This window comes from Heterocephalus glaber, unplaced genomic scaffold (assembly GCF_053883595.1).
Source record: "Heterocephalus glaber isolate CG9 unplaced genomic scaffold, H.glaber_assembly_v1.0 deba00001175, whole genome shotgun sequence".
NCBI classification, from domain to species: Eukaryota; Metazoa; Chordata; class Mammalia; order Rodentia; family Bathyergidae; genus Heterocephalus; species Heterocephalus glaber.
The window spans coordinates 1,621,007-1,647,860 of NW_028258207.1; the positions used below are offsets into that span (position 1 = coordinate 1,621,007).

Sequence of the window (26,854 nt, forward strand, 5' to 3'; positions counted from 1 at the left end):
GAGGTGCAGGGATCAGGAAGAAAGGGAGTCCCTCGGGAGAGACGCCCTTCACCACCCTTCACCCCAGCCACACCCACTTCCCCTCCAGCATTCCTTCAGGACACGGAGCTTGTGGGCTGCCTGTAAGGGATGCCAGTGACTCCGGAAACAAAGACTGAAGCTCAGGACTGGATCTTTCCCAGTAAAAGTTTTGGTTGGCAGTCAGTAATTGAGAAAAACTCACCACGAAGTGGTGGTTAGTTTAAAATAACTGCCAATTTTGAGTAAATCATCTCGATGAATGACTTTCTGCTTGTTCAAAATGAGTTAAGGTAATTAAAGTGAACTTAAAATTTAGAGTAGGAAAGCCCTTTCTCAGAAGAAAGTATGATGTTAGGAGAGACACGTGAAATCTGTGTCCGTTAGGTTGATCTTTTGAGAGCTATTTAAAATCAGAGAGCAAATCAGACTAACTTGAAATAAAAGACCTTTCTTTTTTGTGGTATTGCCGGTTGAACCCAGGGCCTTTGAGCTGCGCTATGTCCCCAATGTTTTTCTTACTTTTCACTTTGACACAGGGTTTCACTAAGTCATTGAGTTGCCCAGGCTGGGCTTGAACTGTGATCATCCTGCCTCAGCCTCCCAGAGTGCTGGGATCGTGGGTGTGAGCCACCTGCCCAGGTAGGATGTGTACTGGGGATCCAACTCCGGGACCTTGCACTTGCAAAGCAGGAGGCAGAACCACCGAGATAAACCCCTGGCCAGCTAAGATATATTTTGACAAGAAGGTAGAAGGTGCTTTTCACGAACACTTCCTCAGCCTCCTCCATACGTGATGGAAACACACTCGGCGAGGGCCACGGTGTGTCCACGGAAGGCAGCTGCTTGCAGACAGGTCTGGATGCGCAGTCAGCGCGCACGGCACTGGCACAGGAGTCACAGCGATCGGAGTGGAGCTGAGCCAGGCTGCGACTCGAGCTGACTTCAGGACGCTGGGCCACGCCAGGCACCCTGCACACCGGCCACCCTCGTCTCTGCACGGCCAGTGCGGTGTGCATGCTGTGAGCGCCGAGGGCCGAGCTGCCCGTCCTGGGATCCCTCGTGCGACGCGCTCCCGGGTCAGAGCCGGCGCTTCGCAGGGCGCGTCCGGCGGAGAGAGGGCGGGGCGTGTGGGAGCCTTCGGGACGCAGGGCGGCGAGCGGTGGCTCCCGTGGTTCCTGCCTCGCAGCGCCGGCGCCTGTCTGTCCGTCCTCCCATCCGTCCGTTGTCGCCGAGCTCCGCGCAGGCCGCCCTTGCTTCTCTCCCCACCTCAGGATGACTGGGGAGACCCTGCTTCTAAGACAGTCACAGTTACTTCTTGTCTTCATCGTTCGTCAGAGCAGAGCCGTGGTGAGTGCAGCACCGTCTCAGTTCTGCGGGCAAAGTCCGTGTCAGGCGACGGTCGTGACCTCGGCTCTTCCCCACAACTGCGGGGTGAATTCAGTTCGCGAAGCGAGGCACCTCTGTATTTCAAAGGAGTGGAGTGGATGAAGTCCTTTAAAATGTACTAAAAGTTTTGAAGAACAATTTGAAGGGAGAGAGAAAGAGCATTTGGAATTTATTATACTTTGCAAATGCCTCTTCCTATCCGTATTAAAAATGGCAAATTTAGTTTAGATACATACCTTAAAATATGTCTGGTTTTTTAAATGATGCAACAAAATTTGACTTATGATTCCCTTGAAATGAGTCATTTAGGTGTGGCAAGCAGAAATGCCACCCGGTCTCGGGCCCTGGCTTCCCCAGAGACCCTCAGAGCTGGGCAGCCCCACGTTGTGTCCCCGACAGCTGCTTGCATTTCCAACATGTCGCTGCCAAAATTCTTTCCTTTTCTACCGGGGGCAGAGCAGTGAGAAAGAGCCGCAGAGCTGTGGAAGGCCGGGGCTTCATCTCTTCCCGTGCCCACAGCCTGCCCTGCCAGCTCTGTGTGTGTCCGCGGCCGGCCTGGCCTCGCAGGGCAGCACCTGGTGGGCAGGATGAGGAGGAGGTGACAGGAACTCGCTGGGCCAGGGTTGATGACTCCATGCTGTGGCCACGCCGACGGGTACCAGGGAGACCCTGTGCCCCAGGTGGAAGAGGGGGGCCCTGGGCGTGAGTGGGGGATGCTGGGCCCGGTCCCAGCTGGAATGTCATCGCGTCTTAGTGCTCCCGGCCTAGCAGGAAGCTGCACCCAGAGCTGCTGCAGTGCAGTGGGTCTAACGCGGGCTCTGCCGCCAGCCGGAAGCTAGCAGGCACCACAGGGTGAATGTGCCCCGCACAGACGCCCGCCCCAGCAGCACCCCGGGCACTGCTCGCCTAGTTCGGTCCTGTGGGCAGAACCGAGGTCACCTCAACTGCGCAGTCCGTGTCCCCTTCAAGCCTAGCCGCAGACCCTGTGAGGCCTTGCTGAAGGGTCACAGGAGGACAGGTGTGTTAGGGGGAGTCTGCGGCCAGGTCCCCCACGGGAGGGAGCGCTACCCTGGCTTCTGTGCTGCGGGGCTGGTCGGTGCTGGCGGCTGCGGGCCTCCGCTCTCCTTGAGGGGGCTGCGCACGTCCCCCGAGTCACCCGGCCTGGGGCATGCGTGGGCGCGACCGCCATGAGCGCGCGGGGGGCCAAGCGAGGACAGTGGCCTCTGGGCTTTCTTCTCCGGTTCCTGACTGAGCACGGCTGCCCGTGCATGCAGGGCCAGCTCCTCCGACACCGGGGCTGCTGCCACGGCCCGGGACACTCCTGGTGTCTGCTGCCGCCTCTCTTGCACGACAGGGACCCAGGGCAGAGAGAACAGAGGCTGGGCTTGGGAGCAGGGGAACCCGGGCTGCCCGTCACAGTGAGGACGGAGGCAGAGGCGCGCGGGTCCTCAGACGGGGCCGGGGGAGCGGGCCCGGGAGGCCGCAAGCAGGTTGTTGCTTTCCGGCCTTCTCAGCGCTGTCTGGCTCTGCTCCCTGGGACGACCGAGGTCAGCTCATCACCTGGGCTTGTGGCGGGGGCGGGCGGATGGGCACCAGCAGGAGGTTAAAGGCGGGGGAAGGAGCTGCTGTGCTAGCGCATGTCTGTCATCCCGGGGGGCTGGGGCAGAGGACTGTGAGATCAAGCCCAGCCTGGGCAACTTAGCAAGACCCTGTCTCAGAATAAAAGGGGGGGTAGCTCAGTGCAGAGGCCTTGGGTTCAATCCCCAGTGTTGCTTAAAAAAATAAAAGCGGGGCGGAAAGCCCATTAAGAGCATTTCTTTCCTCACCGCAGCTGTGGCTCCCACGGGGCCTCTTCAGGGCTCCAGTCCGCCCTGGGCTCTGGCTCCATGGCCAGGGTGGCACAGTTCCCGAAGGGCGCGTCCCTTCCCTGCCACCCCCGGGGTAAGTGTCCCACCACTACACAGGCTGCTCTCCCAGCCCCACCCCAGCCAGACACTCCGCACCACAGGGGTTCAAACACCAGAGACCCCTTCAGCCCAGGGACTGACCAGCCAGCTGTGTGGGTCCCTCTGCTCCCTGCTGGGGACGAGGGTGGACACGGGTGGCAGGGGAGCGGTGAGTCTGTGACTCCCGGGTGGCAGGTCATGGACACAGGGCTTGGGTGTGCAGGGGTTTTCCGAGTGTGACCTGCGGCTCCAAGAGCCCCAGATGTGACTTTCAAGGTGAGTGTTCTCATCACACACCTGCTGCGTCCCAGAGCCGCCCGCAGGGGCTGCCCAGAGGGAGAGTCGCTTGGCCGCTCCTGTTTCCCGCCAAGGCAGCTAAGGCCGGAGGCGCAGTCTTTACGGCACAACCCACAGAGCACAACCCACAGAGCCGCTTCTATTAAACCTGCTGCACCGGAGGCCTTGTCCCCGGCTCGGTCGAATTCCACCCGGGGACAACATGATCTGGAGCCAGAGAGGGAAGAAAAGGCCTCAGCAACAACTGGACAGCCACAGAATTCGAGGACACAGAAGAGGTTTAACTCTTGGGGGCAGGAGAATCTTCCGTGGCGCAGGGTGGTCTCTGGTCCCTGGGGTCCTGTGTGCAGATGAGCCCTGCCCCAAGCATCACAGCAGAAGCCTGGCACAGATGAGGCCCCCGCCCGGGCATTAAACACGCCCCTGGGGCCAAGCAAAGGCACCGTCTGCTCTCAGCACATGATGAGAAGCCACTGTGGCGGCTAAGTCAGGACTCTTCATGCGTGGTTCTCTGCTATCATATTCTGTTTTAAAGGAAAACCTTTCAGTTGAGTCTGGAACTGAAACACCCAGGTCACAGACACACTTGACTTACACTTGGAGTGAAACCACCCTTCTTTGCAACAGGGCTCTGTCCACATCCACTGATGTCATCGTCCATCAGGACATTCTGGGGGTCATCATGCCCTGCGGGCTGGACAGGGCTCAGGGCTGGGCTCCACAATGGAAAGACATGGGAGCCACTAAGGCTGCTGTATAGCCTGGGGCAACCATGCCTCTTCCCTGTCCCTAACCGTGGACGATGCTTGCAAGCTGCTGTTGGGACTGCAGATATCCCCTGAGGCCATCTGCTGGCTTTGGGAAGTGACTGGACCACAAGAGTGCTAGTCCACGAGGAGACTTACCCACTGGCGAGGTCTCATGAGGAGGTGAGGCCTTGCTGAAGGGGCAGGTCATGGGGGTGTGGCCTTGGGAATGACATTTGGTCCCACCCTCCTCTGTCTCCCTCCTGTGCACCATCAGGAGGCCATGTTGACCCAGTGTGTGCTCTGCCATGATCCTCTGCCTCGCCACGAGCCCATGGACCAAGCCCTCTGAAACTATGAGCCATGATAAACCTTTCTTCCCCTACACAGGTTTCTCAGGTGTTTTGTCAGAGTGATAGAAAGGTGACAAGTACAGAAGCGTTTTTGATAGTCATAATTAGGAAGATATTACTGCTACCAGTTAGTGGGGCACAGGCCAGGGACACTGCTAAACATACAATGCATGGGACAGGGCCCATCAGACCTGGAACATCTGGCAGCAGTGGATACGTGGACAGAAATGATGGCAGAGGGGAAACGGTCAAAGGGACGTAGCTGGGGCTTGGTGGCAGCCAAAGGGAGAGCCTTCAACTTCAAAGTGGAACAAATGGTGGCATTTTTGTCAAGTCATATGCTGGTTGCTGTTTCATTTTGTCACAATACCTCTAATACCAGCTTCTGATTTCCGGGAATAGCGTTCACAAGGCCCTGAAGCAGGGTCCACTGCAGGTCAGGTGACAGAATCCCTTGCCCGGGTCTGATGTCATCTTCCCAGCTGATGACGGACAGTGGTGAGTGACCCCATGACCTGGGGACCAGATGATCCCTGCCAGAAGGGAGCGCTCACACTGCTGTGGACACTTCTCCTCTTTCTTTCTCACAAGCAGGAGGATAGAATGACCCACGGTTAGGGTCTGAGGCAGGTCTGCTCCATAGGCACACGAAGGTGCTCCTCCTCAGGCCAAGGGGCCTTTCCTGCACCCAGGCCCGGTCACCTCTGCGTTGGTGCTAACTTTTGCTCTCTTCCTCAGGCTGGGTGTGGTGAGCTTTTGCCTGCACGTGCAAGACCCTGGCTTCCATCCTTGGCACACGCACCCACACGCAAAGATGTTTTTCTTCCATGAATGGAAGGAAGAAACTACTGAGTCCTTTAACAGAAATAACTGTACCTGCTCATTCCCCTTAGGAGTGTAAATCATGCGAGAGTGGCGGAAGAAGGGTAACCGTGAGCATGTTAACTAGAATTTGCTTCCAGCTGTGCCACCCTCTTCCTGGCAGTGAGCTGACTCAGTCCCTTCATCTGGGAAGCAGGTTTCAGTCACCTCCCTCCCGTCATCCGCCCTCCCCTGCCCAGCCCTGCAGGCCCCAGCCCCTCCCAGGCCCTGTGTCTGGGCCCAGCCTCCCAGGGCAGGAGAGGAGCCGATACCACAGGGGCCCAGGGCAGGAGCAGGGTCCTTAAGGGGCAACCGAGGCAGCTTCCTGCCTTGCTGCCTCCCTTCCTGCCTTGCTGCCTTCCCTCCAGGGCACCCTTCCCGCTCTTAGTGAGATGTGTGCATTTTGGAGACGCGCAGTCGGCAGTCGCCGACAGGAGCTCCTTCCCTCCCTTCTTCCTCAGGGCTCTTGGCAGCCGCAGCGCGCCCCCGTCCCGGGAGGGAAGGACGAAAGGCGTTTGTGATCCAGGCTGGAACCGCTTTGGGAAGGCCCTTCTCTGGCGTCTCTTGGCGGGGCTGCTTCCGAAAGTGGCGATGGTGCCTGTGCAGCGCAATTATTCACGTGTGGGGCGCGTTTACGTTGGGCAAGTGTTACCCTAACATATCTCCGAAGAAGAAATGCGACTTCTGGCCCTCTGTTGAAGAGCAAGTCGCTGAATGTGTCTGGGCTGCTTCCGCATCCTCCGTTCCGCTCCCCTGGCGCGTGTCTTTGTGCTCCAGGGCCATGCTGTTTTATCAGCGCAGCTTTATTGCATGGCTTGAGTCAAGGGTTCGTGGCGCCTCCTGCCTTGCTCTTCTTGGCCGAGATTGCTTTTGCCATTCTCGGTCTCTTCTGGTCCCTTACGAATTTAGGGTTGGTTTCTGTAGCTCTGCAAGGAACGCTGTTGGTGTTTTGATTGGGATGGCATCGAACCTGTGCACCAGTCTTGGGAGCATGGCCTTTCTGGCAAGACCGGATCTGCCTACGCAAGATGTCTTCTTATTTTCTGATTTCCCTTCACTCTCCTTTTTCAGAGAACTATAGGTTTCATTGTAAAGTCAGTAAGACAGACTGTTCAGCAAATGGTGCTGGGAAAACGGGCCATGTGTTTGCAAAGGCTGACGCTGGACCCCTATCTCTCACCATGCACTAAACTAAGATAAAAACGGATCAAAGATCTAAACCTTAAAACAGAAACGCTGAATCTACCTCAAGGTTAAAAAGGTAAAGCACTTGAAGTCATAGGTGTAGGCAAGGACTTTCCCAACGGAGCCCCAACTGCACATGAGGTAGCAGCAAGAATCAATGAGTCAGGCTTTATCGAATTAAAATCTTCTGCACAGCAAAGGAAACAATCAGCAGAGGAAGAGGCGACCCACAGGACGAGAAAAAAATTTTGCCAGCAACACCTCAGAGGGCTAATATCTAGATGTACAAAGAAACAAAAAAGTGAGATCACCCCAAATCAAAGACTCAATCAAGAAACGGGCAACAGAAATGCACAGACACTTCTCAGAGGAAGTACAAACGGCCAACACACGTATGAAAAAATGTTCACTGTCTCTGGCTATTGGAGAAATGCAAACTAAAACAACGCTAAGATTCCATCTTACACCAGTAAGGATGGCCACCATCAAGAAGTCAAAGAATAAGAAATGCCGGCGTGGCTCAGTGGAGAAGGAACCTCCCCCACTGCTGGTGAGAACGGACACCAGCGCAACCACCGAGGAAGTCAGTTCTGAGATTTGTCAAAGAGCTGAAATTGGAATTCCACATGGCACAGCCCTTCCCTTCTAGGGATCTTCCCCAAAGTGACACCAATGTTTGTAGCAGCACAATTCTTAAAAGGTCAATCCTGGAAGCAGCCCGTGTGCCCTCAACAGATGACTGGATTAAGAGAATGGCATCTGTGCATAATGGAATGCTACTCAGCTAGAAAGAGGGATCAATTCAAGACATTCACAGGAAAATGAATGCACCTGGAAAATATAATGTTGAGTGAAATAAGTCAGACACAAAAGCTTAAATAGCATACGCTGTTCCTCATCTGAGTACAGACAAAGAGCAAAATGAAGGGTGGACAGAAGGAAACTAGGAGCTAGAGCCCTTGCACATAGGCAGCGTCCAAGAGACCAAGGGCGGGCGTGCAGGAAGGAGAGCTGGGATCTGCCCTGGGCCAGAGCCGGAGCCTCAGTGAATTGGGCAATGACGTCATAAACAGGAGCTAAGACTCATGATAAAGACGAGAAGAAACGGGCTTCAGAGGTGGAGGGAGGTGGGTGGGAAGAGGAAGAGGATTAGCAAAAGGATCAAGCTGTGTCGTGTACATGCACCCACTGCTACATGCAAACTTCATGTATTGCAAACATGTCCTAATAAAACTTAAAAAGGAAACATGCATTTGAGTGTACTTGATTTTAGGAGTTTTCCTTCTGATCAGCCAGGGAGCTAGGAGAGAGGAGGGCTGTGGAAACCAGTGACCAGGCATCTGGGCCTTGATGTGGTCACGAGGTGCTGGGGCGAAGCAGCCCACCCAGTCCCTGGGGGCCTGGATACTCAGGGTGGAGTTTCGTGGGGAGGAGGGCGGGGGGTTTCCTGCTCTGGGCACAGGGCTGGGGTGTTTGCTGGAGACGGCGAAGACAGCTAGCTGCCTGTGTGGGCGGCCTGAGCGGGGACAGCGGGCAGGACCGGGGCAGGGACTGAGGTCCCCTGGGCTCCTCTCCCCTTCCCTGCAGGCACGGGCAGCCTCCTTGCACACCCTTCGCCCTCCACAACCCCCTTGCTAACCATCAGCCCGCTCCGAGTCTTTTCCAGCCCATCTGCTCGCTTCTTCATAAACCTGTCTTACCTAGAGAGCCCTGCTCAGCTGGGTTGGCCAGAGTCGCTGCCCTCAGCCTGCGGCCGTCCTCAGTATCGGCTGGGGATCCGCGCTGTCCACAGAGCCTGGTCTGTGCTCGGCGCCCACCCTGCAGGGTTTCTCTAGCCAGCATCCTCAGATGGTTTCCCACCCTGACCTCTTCACTCCTCTTGGTGATTTTTCCATCCACCGAGCCTCACCATCTCCTGGTTCTGGGCCCCCAGGTGCCCAGGTGGAGCCTAGGACCTCGGCCTGTGCAGGGCCCCTGTGCTGGCCCCATGCCCAGTGTAATGGCCTGGAGTGAAGTCACCTGGCTGAGCCTGAACATGTGTGACTCGATGGTGTAGCTGTCAGTGTCACTGCACGACTGCACACCCACTGTGCCCAGCTGCATTACACTTGTTCCCTACGGGGGCATCCTCTGGGGATACTTGGGGGCACACAGAGTCACTGCTGTCCCTGCTGGCCAAGGGAGGGCCCTGTCCTCTGCCCTAGGTCGGGACAGACTCCCGGCCAAGCCCTAACCCTGCTTGGCTTCCTGCCCCCTCCCTCCTTCCTTGCCTCCCTGAGAGAACGCCCTGTCAGCTGCTGGTCTCAGGCCCTCCTCAGACTGTCTGCTCTCCCAGGCCACGCTTCCTACGGTGGCCGTGGTGATGCGTCCTCCCGCTTGGTGGCGACCCACAGCGCCCCCTGCCAGCCACGTCCGCCCCTTACGCTCTCTTCCAGGGAGGTCAGCTGCTCCTCCAGTCTTGCTTGCTTGGCCCTGAGAGGAAACGTCCCCTCCTCGCTGCCAGCAGGGACTGGAGGGAGCTCCCGGGGCCCAGTGGACCCTGCGACCAGCTCCTCGGTGGCAGTGATGACCTTCAGGACTTCTGTGGAGATGTTGCAGAGAGAAACAGCAGAATACTTCTGTTTGGTCCGATAACAGAAGGGGACAGAAGACAAGAACAGTAGATTAACAATGACACAGAAACCCTACATCACCCCGGTGCGCATCAGGAGCCCGACTCTGTCATAGCACAGACATCCACGTGCAGAGGGAGGGAGGACAGCCGTGGGAGGAGGCCGGGCCCCTCCGGGTCCTGGGCCTGGGGGCGCTCAGGCGGGAGCTGTCTGCCCCCTGCCCGGCACCTGGGGCCTGGCTGTGCTCCGCTCCCTCCTGCAAGTCAGCCACAGCCACTGTGGGGCCCGCGGTGGCAGCTGCCTCGGCTGTGGGACCTGGCAAGGGGCTCCCTTGTGTCACCTGCACTGAGAGGGCACTGAGGCCCAGCCAGGGAGGGAACCGGCCCGTGTCCTTGGCGCCTCTCCGTGGACACTGCGCCCATCCTCGCCCGCCCTCCCCATTCGCCCTGCTCTCCTGGGTCCTCACTGGCTCTGTGGTCTCTGTAGAAGCTTCGTTCCAAGCACTGAGCAGGCAGCTCTTCCTGGTGATCTTTCCTGATGCCGGCCAACTTTATTCTAGGGGAACAGCAGGGGCTTTTTCCAGCCCAGCACCCCAAGCCGGGGATGTGGGGAGCAGAAGGCAGCCTGACAGGACAAGGCCGCTCTGCAGGGACCAGGGGCTCCGGGGCCCCACCTGGCGCACACTTGGACACCTGTGTCACAGCCGGGCTGCCACGAAGCCTCACTGGGCTGTGTGTGGCAGGCCACTCTGTCTCTTCCTATGTGTGAGGCTGGATGCAACACTGCACACAGAGCTCTGAGGGCAAGGCCGTGTGTGTGGAAGCTGGGCAGAAGGGAGAGTTTCCTACTCGCTGCAGAGATGGATCCAACACAGCATCTGCAGCAAGATGCTGAGGGGGAGGGACTTAGGGAGGGGGCACAGTGAGAAGTGGCCTGGAGCTCAAGGGTCAGTGGAGAAACGGAAGGCAGAGGCACGGCACTGTCGGCAAGGGCACAGCAGGGGCAGCACAGGGCCTGTGCACACGCACACGTACACTGAACTCCGTCCGGGCAGTGTGCTCTAATACCCATGTGTACAGCGATGCCTCCACCCACGCAGTCCTAAAACATCCTTTCTTAACTCTTAACGCAGGAGGGACCACAAACCTCAGGCTTGTTGGCCCGGAGCCCTGGTGGGAAGGTGCCCGGGCCGCCTGTGATGCTGCCACAGGGCTGGGCCAGCTGCAGACTCAGGGCAGCCCCATGTGGCACGGGCCATGGCGGAGCCCCCTGAGCGTCCCCCAAACAGCAGAGGAGCCGGGGTGCTGTGGGCCTATGGGGTGGGTGCTTCTGTGCCCGCCTCACAGCTCCATGAAACTGAGCCCTGGAGGGTTCCCTGTGGGGCTGCGCCCACCTCCCTGGGCCTGCAAGGCGGGAGGGAGAAGCGCACAGCAAGGCGGCCGGGGCATCGGTCCACAGTGTGGGCTCTGGGCACATCTGGCCTGCCCGCCTGGCCTCTTGAAGAAGGCTTCTGGCCATTTTGTACCATTCCTGCCGTTTCTTGTTTCCCAGTTGTTTCTGATTTTCTTTTGCCAGATGAGTTTTTGTTTTTGACAGGGTCTCACTGCGCAGTCCAGGCTGGCCTCGGCCTCTCAGGGACCCTCCTGCCCCAGCCTCCGAGGGCCGGGATTACAGGCAAACGTCGCCATACCTGGCTGCAAACGAGAGTATTTTAAAAAGAAAAAAACGACTAGAATCTAGCACCAACTAGTACCGCCAGGATCTCCCAAAGGAGGCTGGAAGAGAGCCAAAGTGAAGTACAGCAGCGCATCCCAGAACGCAGCATGGTCTGCTCCAGGCGACAGCTCACACACACACTCGCATTCACACAACCGCACGCATCCAGGCGCTCACCCGCAGTCGTGGACCAGGAGCCTGCCTCTCTCATCTGTTGTTTTCCGGGTCCCGAGAGGATGGAGGATGCTCGTGCTGCTGCCGCTGCGCCCTCCTCACTTCGACGGGACACAGCCCCAAGTGTCCCCTCGACGGGACCCGGGCCCTGGGAGGCTCCCCTCCCTGCCGGCTGCCGCCCTGGGCTTGCAGGGTGCGGGGGGAAGCCGCACGGCAGACTTGGAGCAGGGCGGGCACGGGGTGCAGGGGGCAGGGGCCAGGCAGGTCTGGGTGCCCTGAGCCGGGGCTGCACAAGGGGCGAGGGCCACACGCCTTCCTGCTGCCGCGGTGGCACCAGCTGTGTCCCAAGACCTGAGCGCCAGGTGCCGGGAGCAGCACCTGTGCCTCATTCATGCCTAGGATCCCATGGGTAGGGGTGTGCGCCTCGCCTCTGAGGGCCGGAAGGAGCCGGGACGTGCACCCAAGGCGCGACTACAGGGCCCAGGGCCTCAGCTGGGGACGGGAGCAGGGGGAGTGGGGCCCTCTTACTGCTTGGCCCAGGTCACCAGGACCCAGGGCGTGGCAGCCATAGAGGGGAGAGAGGCGCAGACTCCCAGAGCTGAGCACAGGGGCCTCGGGGAGGTGCAGGACGGCAGGTGGCCTGGGGAAACTGAGGCCAGGAAGGGCCCGAAACACTGGGACGGACAGGGCCAGGGTCCTTCTGAAATAGGGGAAGGCAGCGTCCAGAGCCTCTTTATCACAGCCCGAGAGACTGGGTGATTGTTAGACGCCAGTTCCTCGAGTCATTTGCTCCATTTGTTTTAAATTTGTTGTTTCCAATGCCAGGTTTTCCCGGCAGGGGTGAGGGGCCAAGACCCTCACAGGTGGCTTTTGTGAAACGGAGATGGATGTGCCTGAGACATACGGGAGAGTGCAGAGGGGTCTTCCTCACTGACTGCCTGATTTATGCTTGGAACTGGGGATCACTCCCAGGCCTGCACTGAGCTACATCCCCAGCCCTTTGCTTAATTTTTGAGGCAGGGTCCCTCTAACTTGCTAAACTGCCCAGGCAGGGCTCCCGACCCTCCTGCCTCAGCCTCCTGGAGTGCTGGGATTGCAGGGGTGTTCCGAATGCCCGCTCCAGCCGTCGGGGTCTTCCAAGGCAAGTTGGACCTCCGAAGGGTGATGGGGAACAGTGCCACAGAGCTGAGGCCTTTCTGCAGTTCGGGCTCCCAGCAGACCCGGAGGGGCGAGCAGGACACAGGCAGCTCAGGGCCCATCCTGCGCGACCCTGGGCCGGTGGGCTTTCCCCCTCATCTCTGGCGCAGGGGCGATGCAGTGCCGGGACTCCAGCCCAGAGACTTTGGCCTCCAAGCCCGGACTCCCCCTGCTGTCCCGCCCGCCCCTCTTCCAAGGTGTGTTCCCGAGGGCCAGCCCGCTCCGCGGACAGGAAGTGACCACGCGCTGGGGCTCAGGCGGGGCCCTCAGGCCTCTGTTCAGCTGATGCAGAAGGAGAGACAGTGCCACGCTGCGGTGGGAGCAGTGTCTCCACGAGCAGCCCCTGGGCGGCCAGAGCCCCCGGGCTGAGCCGTGAGGCGGTCAGGGGGACAAAGCGAGTCCAGGCCCCAGTCTGCTCCTGCTTTTCTGTCCCATCTTCTGTGACATGTTCTCATCCAGCCGCCAGAGCAAGCAGGGAAATGTGTCCAAATACCCTGATTTCATGTCTTTCTCTCCTTTTCAAAAGTAAGAAAAGAAACTCCATATGTTCTGCTAAGAAGTTGACAGGAGTCTGTGAGAAAAATTCAGTGCAAATATATTTTGGTTCTTGTGAAACAGAAGGCCCCAGGCGGTGTCTCCACAACCCGTCAAAATACAGTCTCCAGAACGGCTCTTCCCCGACAGGGCCGCTGGGAGCAGACGGCGCGTGAAGGAGCTGCTCAGAGCTTGCTAGGCCAGCACCCAGTCATCAGCGGTGCTCGCACCCGACGGAGACCGAGGCAGCGCGCGTGGCCTCCGGGGAGGGCCGAGTGGGTCCTGAGCCTCCCGCTCCGAGGGCCGAGGCGTTCCAGAGAGGAACAAGACTGTTCCCTGTCTATCGGTGATGAAAACATAAATGACGAGGCGTGCGCTGCCTGTGGCTTAGCCCCAGGACGAAACCCAGCCACCTGTGCCTGCCTGAGGCGATTTTCTTGCCCTTCCCGCTGTGCCCACCACGGTGTGGGGCAGGACGCCATGGAGGTGGCAGGCTGGGCGCCAGGGCCTTCGCCTCTGAGCCAGCTTCCCTCTGGGCGCGGGCAGGCAGCAGTTCCTCTCCTGGCCTGACCTCTGCTCTTCCGCGGCTGTCCTCACGCACGGGTGCCTATGTCCACGGGGAGCCTTTCCGCATTGCGGGCGGGGGCCGGGGTCGGCGGTGCACACTCCGCTCTGCAGAAGCCCGGACTGCACGTCCTCTCGTGTTCGCTGTGAGAGCAGAGCCCTGGGGGCCCGGTGACCTTGGTAAATGCAAGGCGTCCTGCTGCTTCTCTGCTCACCCTTGTCCAGCGCCTCCCGCTCCTGGGAATACGCACCAGAGCCCTCCGGTGACCCCGCTGGGCCTGCGGCCCTCAGTTTCAGAAGACAGACTTGCCTCTTAGGCAAGAGACACACACGCACGCACACGCACACACGCACGCACACACGTGCACACGCACGCACGATGGCGCGGGGCGACCACCACGGGTAGGACATGCGCACCTCGTCCTCCTTCTCCACCTCCTCCACCTCCTCCACCTCCTCCACCTGAGACTTCACACTCGCCCGGCCCTGGCCCAGCTGCCGGCTGCCCACACCTGCCCTGTTGCTCCGCAGCCCCTGCCTCCCCGCTCCACGAATCCCATCCCCAAGATGCCCCTGTGCTTCCCAGGGGGAGCCGAGGGCCAGGGCCTGCGCTGAGCACACCCTGCGCCCCACTTCCAGCAGAAACCCGGGAGCGCAGGTGTGCCCTGACCCTGCGGTGGCCCCGGGGCCCATGCGCAAGGAGCCGTCAGGCGCCGGGGCCCCTGCAGGTCGGTGCCCCGTGCTCCCCGTGACCACCGCCCCCAGCTGCCACGTGGTCAGGCAATCTGCCCGTCGTGCTCTCTGGCTGAGCACCGGTGGAGTGCGCCAGGATCGGTGACTCCCCGGCAAGCGGGGAAGTGGGCGTGCCGGGCACTCGTCAGAGGAGAAGGAGACCTGCGAGCCTCCACTGGCCAGCTCCGGGCCAGGCGTGCTGCCGAACTGAAGCGCAACGCAGCTGAGCACTCAGCACTTGTCATTAGTTCGCTGGCCGTTCACATTCATGTGTGCGTGTAGTACGCTGTATGTGTGTGTGTGTGTGTGTGTGTGCAGGGCTGCATGTGTGTGGTGTGTGATGCGTGTGCCTGCTCCTTTGCACACTGCCTTGCCCCGGGGCCGTGGGCTGCTCCTCCTTGACCCACACTCTGCACCTGGGTACCGCGTCTCCCTGACTGCTGTTTCCTTGTTGCTCTCACTGGCTTTTCATGGCTTCCAGTTCCTGACTTCTGCATGGCCATGCACAGCAGCCCCCAGGTTTCCGGCTGCCGGAGTGCGAAGGCCACGAGAGGTGCACCTGAGATGCCAGTGGCCGCACTGCTTCTTCCCGTCCGCACTGTGGCCCCTGCCCGAGAGGGCCGGCTGCAGTGTGGTGTGATGCGAGGATCCACCTCGCTCTTCCCGGTTGACCAGCCATGACCCACGTGCTGAGCGTGCGACACAGCACCTGCCCAGTGCTCTCAGTCCCACCCTGCACGGCCGGCTGGTACGGCCTTGGCCTCTCCTTCCTGGTGGGCTCCATCCGTCTGTTTGCTCCCACGGCTGCTGAGACTGTGCTCGGAGCTTTCTTGGCCACGTCTCACACGCTTACCCTTCCAGATGAACTTTAGAAAACCTTCATCACGTTTCCAAACTAAGCTCATTCTGTCAAACGTCCGCCTTCATTTGGGGAAAACGATGTCTATGAGCCTGAAGCTCCCTTCACCCTCACAGGGTGTTTCTACACCAACTCAGTCATTCTGCATGGCACCGAGCAAAGTTCATTAGCTGCATTCATGAGTCTTACACATTTCTGGTGCAGTTAAGCAAGGCCTCCATGTGTATGCGTGCGGATTTGTGTATTACATACAGTGACATTCACCCTGTAAGGATCTTTTTTTTTTGGTACCAGGGATCGAACTCAGGACCTTGCACTTTCGAAGAAGGTGAGGTGCCACTGAGCTAAATCCCCAACCCCCGTAATGGTACGTAAATCTGCGAGTTTTGACAAATGCACACAGCTTTGTAGTTACCACCAAATCAAGTCATCACATATTTCCACTACACTAAGAACATTCCCTCGTGTCTCTCTGTCAACCTTCCACTCACCCCACCCTCTTGCAAACACCGATGTGTCTCTCAGCTCTACGGCTTGGCCTTTCCCAGGATGTCATGTAAGTCGGCAACAGGAACACTGTGGGTCTTCTCTCAGCATCCACTCGCAAGGCTCACTGATGCAGTGTCTGCACGCCGCCGTCCGTTCCTCTGAAGCCGCTGGAGGAGCTCCGCCGTGTGCTCAGAGAGGGACGCTGCAGCGGCTCCCAGCTGATGGTGATAAGCGAGTTGTAGTGAGTATTCTCAGTTGTGTGTATGTGCGAGCGTGTAGACACAGGTCTTCATTTCTCGCTGGTAAACACAGGAGTGGGGTTGCTGGGTTGGATGTGAGCGTATGTTTAGCACTATTGCTGAACATTTGTTGCTACTGCAAATAGGACTTTTCTTTTGTATTTTCTGAGAGCTTGTTGTGAGCGTATAGGAAATCTTTGCTGATGCATTTCTCTTTTGTGATAGTTCATGCTGGCAAACTCATTATTTCCAATAATCTTTTCAGTTACTTTTGTTATCCTAATTCAGAAGTCTGAAGGCAGAAATGCATCATGTGATTTTGTTTTCTACTATCTGGCCCTGTTGTATCCCAGTGGTGATGATGCCAGACCACTGCTGAATAATGACATAGAAGACATCTTTTCCACCTTCTGTCCTCAAAGGTAATTTTTAAATTTGGGGCAGAAGGATGAGCTTGTGTAGGCTGTGAATTCTCCAGTGCTGAGCAAGTGATCATCATTATTTACACTTTACAGAGCGAGGCTCCGCAGCCCTGTCAGACTCAGCCTACAGAGGCCCACTGGGCATCGTCCACCTATGCAGAGGCCAACGTGTGCACCTCCCATAAGCACGAAAACCCGGCCTGGGGAATGGAGGCTCGGGTGGGGCAGGCAGGAGAAGCCACAGCCCTGGGCTCGGCCGAGGAGGCCGTGAGTTCTAACTCATCAGCTCTGCAGAGTGTGCAAAGTGCATTCTTGTGTTTCACCCCAAGTCCAACCCTAAAGCCTACCTCTGTCCCCCATGCCCTGCTTTAAACAACATTCAGTGTGTAAGCTTCACTTCTGCCCTCCCTGTCCAGAGCAGCCCGGCCTGATGGAGAAGTTCAGTAACTGTCTTTTCTTCTATGCAAGAATGATATCCAGTTGAGTATTTGTGGCTCCAGGGCAAACTTGCAGGCGAGATTTGAGCTGTGAGAAGCAGACACATTCAGGAATCTAAACAGAGCCAACTCTCAGCTTCCTGCTCAGTGAGAGTGGGCCGCATGGGGTCTCCGTCCTCCTCCCTGCTCCATTCTGCCCTGGAGACCACTGCAGCCCGGGTGAGGGTGACAGGCCTGGGTGCTGAGGTGCTGAGGGGATCAGAGCTTGGGCACCAGCAGACAGCAGAGGCGGAGGACACAGAGCCACTGTCAGCTGTGTCACGAGGTCTCAGTCACCGCCTGCACTCAGCACCAGCACAGGAATGTGACAAACACAGCCTTGGCCCTGTGACACAGAGGACCCTGGCCCCCAGGAAGTCACCGGTGGAGCTCCTGAGACCGAGCTCCACTCCCACCCTCGGACCAGGGGCACGGCTGGGAGAAGGTGGGGTGTGCGTGCGGGAGGCACAGGCACAGCGTGTGTAGGTGGTGCCCCAACCCCTGGGCCTGCTCTGGACCCCGCCCATTCCTGACAGCCGGCGCCCCCTGCACCCCCACAACGTGGGTCACACTGCTCGCTCACAAAAGGGAAAGGACCCGGGAGCTTTCTCTGCTGGACTCAGCTCTCAAAGCCCAGCGGGGTCTTCGTACTGAAGGCAGGCGGTGGAGATTCTTGCAAAGGAAGAAGCGATGTTTCGAGGCCACACAGCCTCAGCTCTGGAAGTTGGAGCCGGGCCCTGGGTGAGTACTGCAGTGCTCTGCCCCGGGCTCCCCATCTACAGAAACTGGAGGCATCTACTTCAGAGAGCTACTCGAGGTGCTAATGGCTACACACAAAGTGCTGGCTCTGCAAACGCCCTGAGCGCCCCACTGCGGCCGCAGGGATGATCTGCCTGTCCTATGGCCCAGTCCCACACGTGCGCTGCAAGAACCCAGAGGACACTGGGCACAGCGGCAGAGCCCGGGAAGCCTTCCTGCCCGAGGCCAGCTCTGTCTTCTGTGTTTTTCAAGCCATGTGCCTTAGAGCTCAGGCCTGCCGGGGCACCTGGGGAAGGGGGGACCTGTGGGCTTGAGGATCAAATTTGGGGGCTTCAGGACACTAGGAGAAGCATCCATCTGTGTGAGGCTCTGGGGTTCTACGCAGTTTGTTGGAGGAAGCACTGAGGCTAACACAAGCCAACTGGCATCTGAAAACAGCACGATGTGGGACCCAGATGGTGGCGGTTAATACCAGGACTCTGCCTAATCCCAGCTAGGGGCAAAATGCACAGGGAGGAGGTGGCAGGGAGGGAGAAGGAGCAGGCGCGGCCCTGGAGGCCAGGAGACAGCACTGGGGACGTCAGGGCCAGGCGAGGTGCTTGGGCTCGCTCAGAGCACTGGCCGGTGGGTGTGTCCGAGAGCTCCCAGGCTGCACACCTGTGCACACCTGTGCACACACGGCATCTCCCGGGCCTGCGCCCTTACCTTCCTCAGCTCGTCCTGCACACTCTGGGCGTTCTCCTCTGAAGACAGGCTCTCCTGGTTCTCGGGCCCTGTCTTGGGCTCAGACTCGGGGTCCTCCCCAGAAGACGTCTCCTTTTCACTCATCTTCATGGCCAGCTCATACAGCTGGGCTCTGCGCTTCTCCTCGGCTGTGTCGGTGCTGCTCCGGGAGTCTGCAGCCTCGTTGCTGATGTCAGTCTCCGATAAGTCACTGGGCCCCTGGAGGAAATCCAGAATGAGAGTGAGGACCCTGCTCATGCCAGAGGGAGGCAAGGAGCCAGCCAGGAGGCAGCAGCTTCTGACACACGTGCTCCTTTGAGGGGTGCTCGTGAGGGCTGTGCTAATGCTGCATTTGGCACTTGCTAAGGGGTGCCTGTACCCAGAGAGGTGCCGGATGCCTTCTCGCTTCTCCACCAGCGGCCTCTCCCTGGGCCTCCGCCTGGGCAGCCCTCCGGAGGAGGCCCAGAGCTCTCTGAACACTGCCCAGTGTGGCCGAGGGCAAGGCGGACGGTGCCTGCTGTGCAGAGGCTGGGGGCAGGTTGGGGCCTCCCTGAAGCTGCGCCTCAGTGGGGCTGTGCAGGGTGAGTGGGCAGGGCAATAAGTCCTCACCATTTCTGCATTCATTGAGCACAGTTGAGTATTCAGAATTTTTCATTATGGTAAAGAAAAGGAAACTGACAGAGAACATCTCCAATTACTAGATGACTCAGGATGAATTCGGGAGACCAGCGCTCTGGCTCTGACTTCAACGGTGGCACTGCTGCTGTGAGCCAAGTTTCCGAGCTTGATGACCCCTGCCTGGGCAGCTCTCTTAGACTCCAGTGTTGATGTGCAGATGCCACTGATGGTGCAGACGAGGGTGGAAAGAAGAGCAGCTCTGCCACCTGTCAGTGTACAACAGGAAGCCACCCGCTCTTGCTTTGGGAGAAGATGGGAACGGCCTGCTCGCTCCCGTGAGACGTTTGTGCCTGAGGTTTACTCAGTGCCACTGGTAATCAGATGAGCTCTAAAAGCAGATGTCTGTACAGGGTGACTAGAAGGAAATATGTGAAATAGAAATTTAAAAATCCAGCCAATAAAAAGGCCCACAGGAAGTGACTCCTCCTCCGGGGCTGGTGGGGATTGATGATCGGGCTGGAAGCCGTGACCTGCACCTCTGCCGCTGCAGGAGGAGGAGGGGCCCCCTGCCCGGGACACAGGGACAGCTCGAGGGAAGGACGGGCTCCAGGCAGCGTCACCTGAAGATGCAATCACGGGCCCAGGTCCCCTCCGTGAGGGCACAGCAGGACCTGTGAGGCTCAGGTTTGGGAAACCGCTCTGCACAGAGGTGAGGACCACTGCTCACTGCAAGGAGACAGTGTGACCAGGATGAGGGAGGCCTTGGAGGCAGAGGGCTGAAACTTTGGCTCACAGGGCCATGTTTAAAGGACAGGGAGATGGCTCCTCTGGAGGCTCCTGGGGCAGCCACGCTCAGATATCCAGAGAAGACTGGGAGTTTAATGTACAGTTCTCCGCTTGGCCTCATCACACTCCTGAAAATTCCCGAGTGTAGAGGGGTTAATGTTAGTGTCTTCCAGCCCGAGCATCCCGGTCCTGGATTCTCCCCTGCCAGGGGTTTTGGGAGGCAGGGAGATTCAGGGCTTTCTCAACCTTTGGAAAAAGAGTCCAACCAAGAGGTCCCTTTCATTGGTCACGTGTCCACCTCTGTTGACTATTTCCTCCGTCCTGGTGGCCTCCCATTCTTGCTGATGAAATGTACTGAACCTGAGCTAAATATCAAGGTCTCCACACTGGCACTTATACGTTATCTTAGTGGATTTCAGAGCAGAGCCCTGACTCACAGGTTAGACAGAGCTAGGGCTGTCTATGCAGCAAAGGCACCTAGCTCAAGACTTGCAACTCCCTGGGCCCTGCGGTCCTGATGCCAAGGCCGGCCTGTCTGTCTCTGAGGACATGGGGGCCTCCTTCTCTGGCACTTGGGAGCAGAGGCTGTTGCATGAACTAAAATTTGTAATATAACTGGAAAATGAAACTAATTCCTAAAAATCAGTAAGAAAAAGATAAGCAGTCCAATAAAATAAGAGACAAAAAATATGAATGTGCTTTTCACAGAACAGAAAATGCAAACAGTCTCACAGGAAGAAACGCTCGACCTAGTGGTGGTTATGAGTGCTAACCAGTTTCTCCCCAAACAAAACTGGCGGAGCGCAGCAGGACAACCCAGCTCCGTGGCGCCGTGGTCGAGCGCGGTGACGTCACCCTCACAGCGGCCCTCGCCGTGCCTCGCCCCTCGCAGGAGTGGGCGCGGTGACGTCGGCTGGGGGACGCCCAGAAGGCCGCGAACGCCCTTGGCTGCGGGGCAGTGGCCTGTGAGCACGCGGGAGGCTGTGCGATCGCTGCGTGGCGAGGGCCAGCGTGGTCTGCTGGCCTCCGCCCGCCGAGCTCCTCTCCGGCCGGGCCCCAACGCTGCGCCCTCACCCTAACCCTAACCCCGCGGGGCCACGCCCCGGGATGTGTCCCAGAGCAGACGAGAGAGCGGGCGGAGCAGGCGCCACTCCGCAGCCACTGCGCGCTGTCCTCCAGTGCCGGCCCACAGATTCGCGCAAAGCACGCTGTGGGCAGTGGGAGACCGAGGCAGGGAGTCCGTGCTGTGGGCAAGGGGTACTGAGCTGCGTGCTTTAATATTTCTGCATTGTAATATTGTCAGTTGTTTTAGACTGACTTATTTATATAACTAAAAGTAAGTAACAACCCACATATACCGTGACACTGATGTTTTTAAAAAAAATTTTTTTCGCACCGGGAATCAAACTCAGGACCCTATGCTTGCCGGGCAGGCGTGGGGCCACTGAGCCACATCCCTGACCTTGCCATTCATTGTTTCGGAGAAGAGAACCGCCCAGTCGGCTAGATGAAGGGAGGACTCGACCCTAGGGCCGGGCTTTGCTGCTCCTGCCACCCAGGGCCACCCCTCCAGCAGCGGGAGGGGACACGGCCACCAGCTGCGGTCGCTCCGGGGCAGAGGCGATGCTGGTGCCAGGCCTGTGGCCCGCGCCTCCTGGTGGAGCCTGGGAGAGCAACGCCAGAGCGCATCTCTGACGCATCCGCAGCAACAGCAGGCATGGACACCTGGGAGGAGTCCCCCAGATGGCGCTCAGGGGTGCCTGTGGGCCCGGCTCCCCAGCTGGGCCGATCCAGGGCCATCACAACCCAAGGCCCACTTAGGGATCTTGTCCTGGCAGAGGGGAAATGAAGGACTGGACCACAGCAGCCCTTTTCTAGCCATGCGTCAGCAGTCAGGTGGGAGGGAGGTCTGACTCTGTGTCCACAGACTCGGAGCCTGAGCCCGCTTCCCGAGCCCAGGACTGGACCTGGCTGGTGCCCTCGGGCGCCTCCGGGACCCTGGGGAGCCCCAGACACAGGACAGCATCCGCGCTCGCCTCTGCACCGAGGTGGCTGTGACTGGGACCCTGCCGGGACGCCCGGCCGTGTCCCTGGACTGCCCCAGCACCTTGGTCTTGGTTCAGACGGGGTCAGGCCGAGCGGCCCTTCTCACTCCCATCCACCCTGAGCTCCTGCGGAGTCGGCTTCTGGGGCGCCAGCCCCTGGGTGCAGGTCTGGGGGTGCAGGCGGACGCAGGAAGGGGTGGGCTACCCAGACCCTAGTGGCAGGTGGAGGGCATGCCAGCACAACTGTGCTTCAAGCTCTGCCCCGGGGGTGTTTCTATGTCCCGGGCCAGAGGCTGCTCCCGAGCTCGAACACCCTGTGCAGGGACACACGGCCAGGGCTGGATGAAAAGTGTGTGCAGAGGACACGAGGGAAACCGCAGGGGAGCCTCACAAGCAAGACTCGTGTGTGGGAGAGAGTGCATAAGTGTGTTCTCCTGTGAATGTGTCAATACGTGTGAGTGTGAGAGTTTGTGAATGAGCGTGTGCACCTGTATGTAAGCACATATGAGTGTCAGAATCTGTGGCACGTGTGTGTATGCAAGTGTGTAAGTGTGAGTGTGACAGCAAAGGGTGTCTGAGTGCACTGGTGTATGTGAGCATGCACCAGTGAGTGTGTGTGATGTGTGTGCATGAATGTCTGATGTGCACTGGGTGTGTGTGAGTGTCTGACGTGTGTGATGTGTGTCTCCCGGGCAGGGCGCTCACAGCTCTGGCCGTGTCTCCGCAGTGCTCACAGATGACCCAGCTGAGAGAGCCTCAGAGGATGCGGAGGGGCGTGGCTGGACCAGCGGTCACACGCGTGTGCAGGTCCCTGGCCAAAGCCCCAGTCAGCACCCTGACATCTGCTGCCCCTGTGCCGTCTGTGGGATGGAGCTCAGCTCTTGCACGTGGTCCATCACCGTCACGTGTCCTGGGAGCTGGACAGGTGGGTCCGTTTTCCAGAGAGGAGGCCGGGAGAGGCCAGGGAGGTGCTGCCCAAGGCCGCCCACCTGGAGCTGTCCCCTCATCGTCCCCACCCGGGCCTCACGCTGGGTGGTGTCTGGAAGCTGCAGCTGCAGACCACGCTGCCACCTGCACCATCATCTCCAGAGGGGACGCGGGCCCTGGAGACATGGCCAGGGCTGCTCAGCTGCTGAGCAGCAAGATCTGGTCCTGGAGACCGGAGTCGGACTCCAAGCCCCGCCGCCCCCGCCCGCGAGCAGCAGCCATGCCGGGAAGGCCCTGGGTCTCACCTGATGTGTGTGCAGCTCCTGGGTGCAGGTGTGAGGGCCACACTGCTCCGTGCCCAGCTCCTTGGGGTTCAGGTGCGCCCTGCGCCACTGCCTGGCCCGCCAGTCTGCAGCCTGGGGGGCCTCTTCGGGCTCGCTGCTGTCTGAGGTCTCCGCGCTGGCAGCCTGCGGGTTGAAGTTCACGTCCAGCTCACCCTGCAGGCGCAGCCTCTCAGCTGCAGGGTTCCGGGGGCCCCTCCTGGGCGGCCAGGAGAACCTGGCCCGGCGCCCCGCATCCTGAGAGGAGCCAGCTGAGGATGTCTCGGAGTCAGAGCCCATGGCCTCGGGGTTGGGGGAGGCTCCCAGGGAGGGAGAGGTGGCTGGGGCGCCGTGGTCAGCACCCTGGGCCTGCAGGCACAGCTTGCTCAAAGCTGCGTTCCAGTCGAAGTCCTCCTCACTGTCAGAGCCCAGCTCCTGGTAGGCGGACGCTGCCCGGGGCGGCACCTCCAGGGCCTGCAGGGTTGTGCTCTTCCGTGCGGCCAGCAGGTGTGCAGGGGGTGCCACACTGTCCTTCAGGGCCACCCAGTTCCCGTCGGGGCTCTGGAGAACAGGCGCTGCGCCTGCAGGTGGAGAGGAAAGGGCTGTCACCAGGTGGGTGGCCAGGGCTGCTGGTGTCCTCTCCTGGTGCGGGCTCTGCAGGAAGCTGGGAGGGCACCGAGCAGGGGTGTGCTTTATCGTCTGGGAGGGTGGAGAGGACCCTGGGGCTCTGGTCCCCCTCTCTCTCCCTCTCTCTCTCTCGTCTTCCTGGGTCATGGTCTCTTTCTCGTCTTTGGGCCCTTGGAACTGCCCACCTCGACCCCAGGGTGGCTGCAGGGCCCCCAGCTTCTGGCTGCCTGACCTTGGCCTGTGTTTGTCTCCTGAGCCCTCAGTTTCCCTTCACCGATGGAAAATGACTCCGCCCCCACCCGTCCACCTCCCATCTGCCCTGGGACATTATCCCATGTCCCCATAAGGCCTCAGGGACGGTCACGGAAGATTCCATGGCTCTGGGTCCTCCCCATTCAGGAAAGGGCTGAGGCCCAGGGTGTTGGCTTTCTGTGCGGTCCACAGAGGAGGACACGGAGTGAATGAAGGTGAGGCACTCGCTGAGGGCAGAGGCAGCTGCTGGGGAGGCCAGGAGGCCCTGTCCTGCACACAGGAGGGTGGGCGGGAGTGCTTCCCGGGTGGCTGTCACCTGGGGTGACCAGTTGCTGGGCCCCAGGATGACCCATGTGCTGGGACGGGGACAGTGCTTTGCACTGCTCTGCTGAAGGCCACCAGAACAAGTTTCTGTCCACAGCCTGGAGCAGGGTGAGGCACTGCAGCCCGTGGAGCCGTGGGAACCGTGGGTGCAGCATCTCGTGTCTGGTTGCCCAGGTGCGTGGGTGAGGAAGGCTTTCGGACATGGAGGGGGGCATCCCCAGCCTGCCTGGACCCTCTTCTGGGCTGGAGGCAGAACCCCGAACCTGGGTCTCACCTCCTGCTACTTAGACACACAGGCTCCGGCCCACTGCACAGTTCCTGCCCAGGACAGAGTCAAGGCATGCCATGGCTGTGTCTAGCTGTCCCCAGCCCCATGCGGTCGTAGGCGGGGCTTCTATAGAGGTGGCTGGGCCTAGGGTGTGGGGCTGATTCCTGGTGCAGCGCTGGGATGAAGGGCCTGTGACCACCAACCCAGCCCTAATCCCAGCAGCCTAGACAGCGTCCAAAAGGGGCAGAAAGGCTGCTAAGGGCTCTTGCTCCTCGCCGCCTTCTGCCTGACTGCCGTGGCGTGGCCTGTTTCTCCTCAGTGCCCGTCTGCCATGCCCCTGACTTGGGACCCGCCGACGGTGGACAGAAATCTCTACGAACTGAGCCAGTGAACCTTTCCCCTTAACTGGGTGGCAGGTATTCTGTCTCGGCAAGAAGAAAGCAGCGAGGACAGCGCTTGTCTCAGAGCAGCGAGTGACTGGCTGTCTCAGAGCCACAGCGGTGGGGACGGTGGAGGGGTGGTGCTTCAGCTCCAAGGCTCGCTCTGCTTGCACCTGCCCGCTGGGAGCGGCTCTCTGGAGATTGATCAGGAGCCCAGGGTGGGTGCTGCCAGCCAGGCCAGTGCCGCCACCCCCAGCCACCCCCTCTGTCACCCGCCTCTGCCACACCACGCAGGGATTGCAGGGCCTCCGGCGCCTCTTCCTGCTCCTGGACGTGTTCTCCTGTCCCCAGCAGGCTCGCCCTCCTTTCTGAGCCCCTGGCCGGCCCCCATGATGCCCATGTTCTCGCCGACTGTGCGGCGGCTGGGTGGGCTCTAGGTGACAGGGCTGAGGCAGGGCCATCTCTGTCCTGGAAGCAGACAAGCCAGTTCTTCCTGGGTCCTCCACACCCCGCCGTGTCTCCTGGCTCTCGGCCCAGTCACACACTCCACTCGGCTTCCGGGAGCCGAAGCGCGGCTGACCCCCGCAAGGGTGCTGTCTCCAGAGGGAAGGGTCCTCAGCTTGGGAGCATGGAGCCTGCTGCTGCCCATCAGGCACACCGGGCTTCTGCCCCAGGAGTGAGCGGCTTGGGGCCCCAGCGCTCCTCAAAGCTTTGGTCTTAGCCTCTAGGCCATCTGCAGCACGGGCTTGGAGGACCCGGCCGCTCCTCCAGCCTGGGCACAAAAGGCTGCCGAATACTGGACACTGGCTCAGGGCCAGACTGGCTCTGCCCGCTGTTCTCCCAGCCTGCAGGCAGAGCCCGGGCCCCTGCCCACAGGCCTTGGTGCTGGCTCTGGCAGGGCACGTGGGAGATGAGGCCCTCGGACTGCACCTCCTCGACCGGCAGCATGAGCTCTCCGCTCCTCTCCCGCCTCTCACAGCCCCTCAGGGCTGCTCCCCTCCTTGGAAGCTGGAAATCAGCCACTTTTCTCTCAGCAGAACCCAGTCCTTCTTCGAAAAAACACTCCTGGCCCTGAGAGGCAGCCCCAGGCAGACTGGGGTCAGCTGCATCCTCAGAGTGAGGCGAGGCCGTGCCTGGGCTGCCGTCCACACCCTCGGTCCAGCGGGGACACCTGGAGCCCGGCTGTCCACACCACTTCTTGTGCAGATTCCTCCCATTGTGTGCAGAACGCTCAGTGAGCCCCTGGAGACCTGCCAGGTGCTCTGGCCTTCATTTCCTGGACACGCAGCGATGCTGTGTGCACCGCAGATGCCGGCTCAAGGTCACAGCATGAACATGTGTTTGAGGAAACCTGGTAACTGCTGTGAGCACTGTCCAGGCTGGAGGTGTCCTCTCTGTGTTGGCCCAAACTGCAGTGTCCCCAAGGCCGCCGTGGCCCGGCTCCTGAACCAGCATTGTCCTGTGGTGTAAACACAGCTGCTGAAACCACCCGGGCCCTTACCCTTCAGCAGCAACCTCCACCAGGGCCTCTCCGTCCCAAGGTGGAGCGACACCTCCGAGTGATGTGCTTCCCGCTAAATGTCACCTTCCTTCAAGACACTGGTGTTGTCAGGGACACTTTGGAGTGTCAAGGGCTGGAGAGTCTCTAGAAAATCAGAAATTTTCTACCTGAGTGGTTTTTATGTTAAATCTCCACCCTGAGATATGCAAGAATGTTTGAGCAAAATCTTTTTTGTGTGTGATGCTACTGAATTAAGTGCATTATATGCAATTGATATTGATGCCTACTTTTACAGAAATTTATGCACAAAAATACTGTGAAAAAAAATTCTTAGCCAGGTGTGGTGGCGCATGACTGTAATCCCAACACTCTAGGCAGAAACAGGAGGATTCAAGTTGGAGCCCAGCCTGGGTAACTCAGCAACTTAGTGAGACCCTGTTTCAAAATTAAAAAACAAACAAAACAAAACAAAAACAAAAGGGCCTGGCGATGTGATTCAGGCCCAAGGCCCTGAG

At 59.3% G+C, this 26,854-nt stretch overlaps 1 protein-coding gene across 8 annotated transcripts in view; it reads right to left on the reverse strand.

Moving 5' to 3' along the window:
• Nucleotides 1–26,854, reverse strand: part of Myrip (myosin VIIA and Rab interacting protein) — a 194,821-nt gene that overhangs the window by 10,235 nt on the left and 157,732 nt on the right. For 6 of the 8 annotated variants that reach the window (XM_013072884.3, XM_021258063.2, XM_087210696.1 and 3 more), the window contains 3 exons: nucleotides 22,973–23,568; nucleotides 18,274–18,510; nucleotides 9,219–9,413 (listed from right to left, as the gene is read on the reverse strand). In XM_013072884.3, coding sequence (XP_012928338.3) covers nucleotides 9,219–9,413; nucleotides 18,274–18,510; nucleotides 22,973–23,568 — 1,028 coding nt within the window. Of the gene's footprint in view, nucleotides 1–789; nucleotides 9,414–18,273; nucleotides 18,511–22,972; nucleotides 23,569–26,854 lie in introns of all 8 variants that reach the window. The other 2 variants (XR_015451099.1, XR_015451098.1) reach the window with 2 other exon arrangements.